Source organism: Rosa rugosa, chromosome 4, assembly GCF_958449725.1.
Source record: "Rosa rugosa chromosome 4, drRosRugo1.1, whole genome shotgun sequence".
Taxonomy (NCBI): domain Eukaryota; kingdom Viridiplantae; phylum Streptophyta; class Magnoliopsida; order Rosales; family Rosaceae; genus Rosa; species Rosa rugosa.
The window spans coordinates 12,923,716-12,930,454 of NC_084823.1; the positions used below are offsets into that span (position 1 = coordinate 12,923,716).

The 6,739-nt window shown below is 37.2% G+C and overlaps 1 protein-coding gene across 1 annotated transcript; it reads right to left on the reverse strand.

Annotated features, from left to right (window-relative positions):
- Positions 1–1,619: 1,619 nt before the first annotated feature.
- On the reverse strand, positions 1,620–6,739 carry LOC133745868 (xylulose kinase 2-like). The gene is made up of 11 exons (XM_062174031.1): positions 6,374–6,739; positions 4,982–5,636; positions 4,777–4,865; positions 4,165–4,229; positions 3,921–3,976; positions 3,288–3,408; positions 3,143–3,217; positions 3,009–3,062; positions 2,486–2,583; positions 2,231–2,405; positions 1,620–1,996 (listed from the first exon to the last, which is right to left on the reverse strand). The coding sequence occupies exons 1-11, from the start codon at positions 6,430–6,432 to the stop codon at positions 1,767–1,769; spliced, it is 1,677 nt and encodes a 558-aa protein (XP_062030015.1). The 5' UTR covers positions 6,433–6,739; the 3' UTR covers positions 1,620–1,766.

A 6,739-nucleotide genomic window follows, 5' to 3' on the forward strand; every position in this document is an offset into this window, starting at 1 on the left:
AAATCAACTCTATTCTTAGTAAAATTTTGAAAATCATGAAGAAGCACATTTCACTACTCCTACCTAACAATTTTATAATGTGACTACCTCTGCACAGGAATGATCTACATTCAGGCACTTGGGGAAGCTCCATGCTGTGGAGGGTCATGTGGGATTTAAGAGACCATGAAAGAAAGAAGCAAGCTAGGTAGATTAAGCATATATGCTGATATGTATTTTGCAATGCCGGTCTTGATTTGCTTTGCTTTGCTTTTCAAAGTCATCTTCATCAAATTGCCCGCATGATCCAGCACAGATAAGGACTGGTGAAGTAGGCGCCCCAACTGTGACCTTTTCCACTTCCTTTTCGTGCTTCATGTTGTTAGTATAGGAACTTGTATATGTTGGCATTCCCTTTATACAAAAGTAAAACTAGTGTGTCCTAGTTTAGGAATTGTGTATGAGAAGAATGGAAGTGAATTTCAAGCTTGTACAGCAAGTCAAGACCCTAACTTAATTGTACGACACTTCGAAAAGTAACAGATCAGTTCACCATGGATCAAATACGAGTAACAAATTAAAGGAATTTGAGACCAGGCCCTCTTCTTTATATGCTCGAAGTTCATCCCTGGTCCATCACTTTCATCAATAGAGACAATTAGAAGAGAACCCATAAAGAACTAACAAGCGATATACTCCTAGTGTTGTTTTTTTTTTGAATAACTCCTAGTGTTGTTATAAACTTGGGGATGTGTAATGCAAACTGGTGAGTATGAAAACACAGCATTCTCTAACTCTAACCTAGTAACCTGCTGTGGTGCTGCTGACCATCCTTACAGAAAAGGCACAATTGAGCTGATCCACCAAAGGCTTATTGGAGTCCAATGATAAGATTGAAGAACTACCAGTCTTCCAATACAAATAGCAGCAAGTTTCCCAAAATCTAAATTGATTTCAAAATTTTATCAAGTGCAAGATCGAGAGCTTCTACCCGCATCAAGGTGGGTAAATATACCATTAACCGAGGGGTCTCGGTAAACGCCATCTTTTGTGTTGCTGATGGGGCAAAGCAGCGTCAAATTGGAGAAGCTATAGTAGAAACAACATTCACATTGAATGTTGAAGTTCACTATCTAATTTAGTTGAAGTTCACTATCTAATTTAGTTAATGATGAACTTTCAAAAACTGAATTGAATGTTGGATTTGGGCTTCATTATTAACATTAATGTCAAGCAAGAACCATAACTAGACCTGATTGTCACCCAGTTATGCGCATATTTCTGATTTTCTGAGTAGCATCAATAAAACAAATAGGTAAGCAAAACTGCAAATGCCTGGGTCTGGTGTCACGCATTGGAGTAAGCAAAACCAAACCCTTAATAATATTGAAGAAAATCGGAAGGTTTTTTGGTACACTCTTTTACTGCCTTCGTATAGACCAATGTATTTCATTGTCTGATTATATACTAGAGCCATTTGCATGTAGATTGAAACAGAAATGAGTTGACAATGTTGTATTAATTAAACATGAGGAACTCGAGCAAACTAAACAGCTTCTCGGCTTCTCCCGCTAAAACCTTTTTCTATTTCTTGTGTTTAATACGTCACATGTAATGGATCTTTCAAACACGCAAAACCATAGACTATTAATAAATTCAGAAATTTATATTTCAAATATCATCAATTAGAAATTATGAAAGATCAGAAAATAACTTTTGGTACTTTACGCAATGCAATCTGAAGAATCCCAGTTTCCAGACCAAAACACCATAAACCAACCGAACTATTAGAATCGTCCCAGTTTTTGAACTAGGAGGTTCTCTATTTCAAGTCTCTTCTTCATCATCAACCCATACTTGGGGACCAAATGTGTCTCTGGAATCGCCGCTAGTCTGCATTTGAGAGATGTCTTCTGAATCTTATCCCCGTACACGCAGGAGAAGGGCACAAAACTACCCTTTTTGCTGCATAGCCAACCGTGAGCAGCCCTCAATGCAGCTCCTAGAGAAGCCGAATCTGTAAAGAAGACCAAGTGATTACCCCATCAAGCTAATAATGAATGGTGTAAAACAAAGCTATAATCAGCATAAAAAAGGACGATCCATTCGATCCATGAGATAAACTTGGTTGAGAAGTAGTTTTAGTAATGAACTAATGATGTACACATTTGAGTATCCTAGATACAGATATAAAGAGATTTGGCACTTCATTTGAAAATAGGAAAGACATCAAAAGGTGTACAACGCTTACCAGGTCTTTCAACTGTGTAGACCTCACATCCAAAAATATTTGCTGCTATGCCCAGGATGTGGCGATTTACAGACCCACCTCCAGTAGCTATTATTCGTTTTGGAGGGGAAGGCATTCCAAATCTTTCTGCATGACCTCGAATTGACAGGAACTGTCCCTCTATTACTGCTCGGCACTGGCAAAAAGTCTTTCTTAGGAAGAGTTATGTAAGATATCATCTACCTATCTGAACCATAACCATTTATGAGTACAAACCTCAGCAGAACGGCCAAATTCCTGCTGCTCTTCACGTACACTCACACCCTCCAAAGTATCACCCGTGAAATTTTCGAGAACGTACCAATGGTAACCAACTGGAAGCATAAACCGAAGTTATTTCTAGCTTCTTGCTTCTTACTTCTTACTTTTGTGATAGAATTATAGAGCTAAATAGTTAAAAGGCTGATTAAGCATGCAATGCAGAAAGGTTACCACCTTTTTCAACAGAAAAGAAAAACAAGACCACAAGCAAACAACCATGGAAGCCACAGTGTAGAGTTAAACCTCCCTTATAGATTTGATTTTTAGCCTCTGTTTCAGCCTATGTAATTCCCAAAGAAAAATTAAGAACCAGCCATTTAGTCAAATTAGGTTTGGCACAATTGTTATTAGGCTGAAACCGGAGAATCTTTTAGAGAAACCCAAGACAGGAAATAAGGCTAATCACAAAAATATGCCTAATATGGACAGACATTAGCGACGAAATTATTAGAGAAAATAATTATGAAAAGAACCCAACCTGGAAGTGGGGGAAGAATTTCATGCTCTTTGTAGTAGAAACCCATCTTCCCATCTATAGCAGAAACCACTATGTAAAATGGAGAATAGATAACAATAACTCCAGAAAGAAAGAAGCTCAGATAAGACCTATACCATTTAGTACTGGCGTATGTGTAAGGTTCCCACTGAAATCTTCCCAACAACCACGTGCATGGCGGTTGCGAATATCTATAACAGAGATTCAGGTCATACTAGGAAACTACAAGGTATATTGCAACTTGAATTGAATCTCACATACCTTCACGAGTTAGAGACCCATTCTTGTAACACAACATTACCATGTAGCCTTTTATGTCAACAGGATTAGGGAAAACATGTCCCTCCAACCCAGGATGAGGATCATCAGTAATCCCAAAGACCTGAGCAACAGCAATAGGAAAATTACAACAGAGGAAATCACTAAGAATGCAGAGACACAGAAGCTTAAATAGTCACTATAAGGAAACACTTGAAATACTGATCATGACTCATGAGATATCATACTTTTACTGAATGAAACTTTTAAAAATACATTGCCCTATGCTCTAAAAGATAATGCAGTTGGCATGACAATGGATCCTGTGAGGTAAATTTGTTTTTGTTTTTGTTTGTTATTAAAAGAGGAGGAAAGAAAATATGACAGACAAAAGAGAGATGAAGGGGAGAGCATGAAGACATAGAATAACTTTAGAAAACAAAAACTGAAAAGCCATTTGAAATTGCTTTCATATATTTTTATTAGTATTTGTTCTCCTTCTCTCAAACAAGTCTCATCTCTCTTCTATCGCTCTTATTATTCTCCACTTTCATTCCTTTAATTACAAGAAAATAAGAGAACAAAAAACAAAGACTTTAACCCAAGCAGACCCTAAGAATTACTACTTCCACTTACAGTGTCACTTGTGCCAAGACTCAATCCAAGATCCCCAGGGGTACTTAGTGTTAAGCCTGCACATCAAAGGTGCTTGCACTGATAAGTTAAGAACCAACCAAAACATAGGAAAGCCTCTACCAAATGAAGCATAAACTACAGCAGAATTTTAAAGACATTCACCAGTTCATTGGATAATTAGAGTACTAGTGACGTGAAGAAGTGATTTAAAGGATCCACTTAGGAAAATAAGAAAATCAGGCACCTGCAAGGCTGTTAGGGTTGTCTCCTGACCACTGAATAACCAAGCAATTCTTGTTGAACTTATATCTGAAAAGAGAGACTAAGACAGTAAGTACACATGAATATACAATTGGTGTCTAAAATCACGACAGAGAGTAGTTCTTTTTAATATAGAAAATTATTGCCTGCATTTTTTATAACGACAAACTCCCTTTTCATCCGCATTTCCCAGCTTATATTTTGAAAGGGAAATTCATACAGGATACAATTATTGCATATTAATGAGTCACAACCCTAAGACACAAAGGAAAAACATAAGAGTATAAAAGCGGACTGTTGCGTTCTTCTTTCAAACATCAAATGTACTCCTCATTATCTCAATACCACATTTTCTTTATGTTACTAAAATTTTAAATCATCATCGACATTCCTTATGGGTAAATATGAGGGATCAAGGGGAAAAAAAAACGACAGTGGTGACCCAAATCCATGGGGTAGCTTCAATTTTAAAGGATCTATAACCATAATTTCTAAGGGTGAAATTGCAAGAACATAATAAACGACATCAATAACCTCACAACTGCCTGAAAAAAAGGAGAAAAGAAAAAAGAAAAAAAAAATAACTGCCACTAACCTCTCCGCAAAATAGGGGGCAATACGACCAGCGACAGCATGTGCAGGGGCCAGTTTTCCAAGTTTTTCTGCCAGGCCAGGGGCAGTAGCCTTCAATAAACATACACCAAGAAAATTAATTAAATTGGAACAATGATTACCAGACTCAGCATGATCACTGAAAAAAAAAAAAAGAATAATAAAAATTTCATGTTAAAATGACAGACCTCTAATACTATTTCAGACCAGGCCCTTTTCTTTATATCCATCAAGTTCATCCCAGCACCATCAGTTTCATCAATAGATGCATATCCCCCGATTAGAAGAGATGCCATGAAAGAACTAACAAGGGAGATCCTCTCAGTATTGTTATAGACTTCAGGATGTGTCTCGAATATTTTCTTGATCTGTGGTCCTGTGAACCTTTCATAAGCGCGTGATCCTGTCAGTTTGGATAACTCCAATGCTCCACCAACAGCATTCTCTAATTCTTTGCACTGTGCTGTGGTGCTGCTGTCCATCCACACCGGCGATTCCTTAACAGAGAAAGCATCATTGAACTGATGCACCAATGGCTTCTTGGGGTCCAAAGATGATAATATTGAAGAACTCCCATTCTTCCAGTAGACACTCCCATGTTGCTGCCCACTACCAGAAACAGCAGCAATCTTCTCAAAATTTAAATTAGATTTTGAAAGTTTATCAAGTACGAGATCTAGAGCCTCTATCCACATCAAGGTGGGTGAAACTATTCTCCCATCAACCGAGGGGTCTCGGTAAACTCCATCTTTGGTGTTGTAATGGGGCAAAGCAGTGTCGTATTGGATAAGCTCTGTCGTAACAATGTTGAGATTGGAGTCTAGCACAGTTGCCTTCAGCGACCTTTCGAGTACAAAGCAAAACAAATAAAAATCAAGTTTGACCCAATTTAGATACAGAGCATCAGATCTCATATATAAATCAAATCATCAGGAACAAAGAATAATCCCTTAAACTGCAAAGAAAAAGATGATCATGCCATTTATTGACCAGGCAAAAAAGGGTTCCCATTCCCACATCCGAAAAGGGCAATTAAAGGGACTTCCAAGTCTCTCCCATACCTACCTATTCTTATAAAAAAAAAAACAAAAACTCTCCCATACCTGTTTCCCATATTGTAGAAAACATTATTCTTTCATATTTTGAGAAGGGCTGTCTCCATTTGAAAAGGAACTCCTAGACTCTGTTATGGCTAATGTCACATAGATTTTTACACACATGTACCATTTGCATTTTGACTGTGCCATTACATTGTTTATATCTAAATGTGTGTGTGATCATATTCAAATCAAAGAAATATAAAGAGCATACAGAATCATCAGTTCATCATTAACTTTACTGTGATTGTAACTGTGGCATCACATTTGTATATATCTACTTGCATTTGTGATCATATTGAAAACAAAGACATATAAAGGGTATACAGAATCATCAGCTCATCATTAACTTTACTGTGAGCGAAACTATGAGAACCCAGAACCATAAACAAACCAAATTTCAAATTGGGGATGTGGGCATGTCTGATCTCTGATCAGAAACAAATGAAAACCAAGTAGAAGAGTGAGGGATTGATAACTTACTGGGTAGAGCTGTCAAACCCAAGAAAGTAAGAGTCTTGAGGCAAAGAATAATCTGCCATTGCACCAAGCTGTGATTCACAGTGAAATTCAAGAAATTGAATAATAATATGCAAAGTTATTCAGGAACGGAAAATTTTATATAAAGACTGTATTAAATAGGGGATTTTGGATAAGGATGAAAAAAGAGATTTGGATGATCTCATTCGGATGAATTTGGATAGGATTGGGAAGGAAACCCCGTATTTATGGTTATAGTTATACTGGGAAACTGGGAATAATTTTGACAAAAATATGAGCGTTCAAGTTTACGTTAACTTCTGTTAGACGCTTTTGGATTAAAATAATCACTGCAACGAGATATTAGGA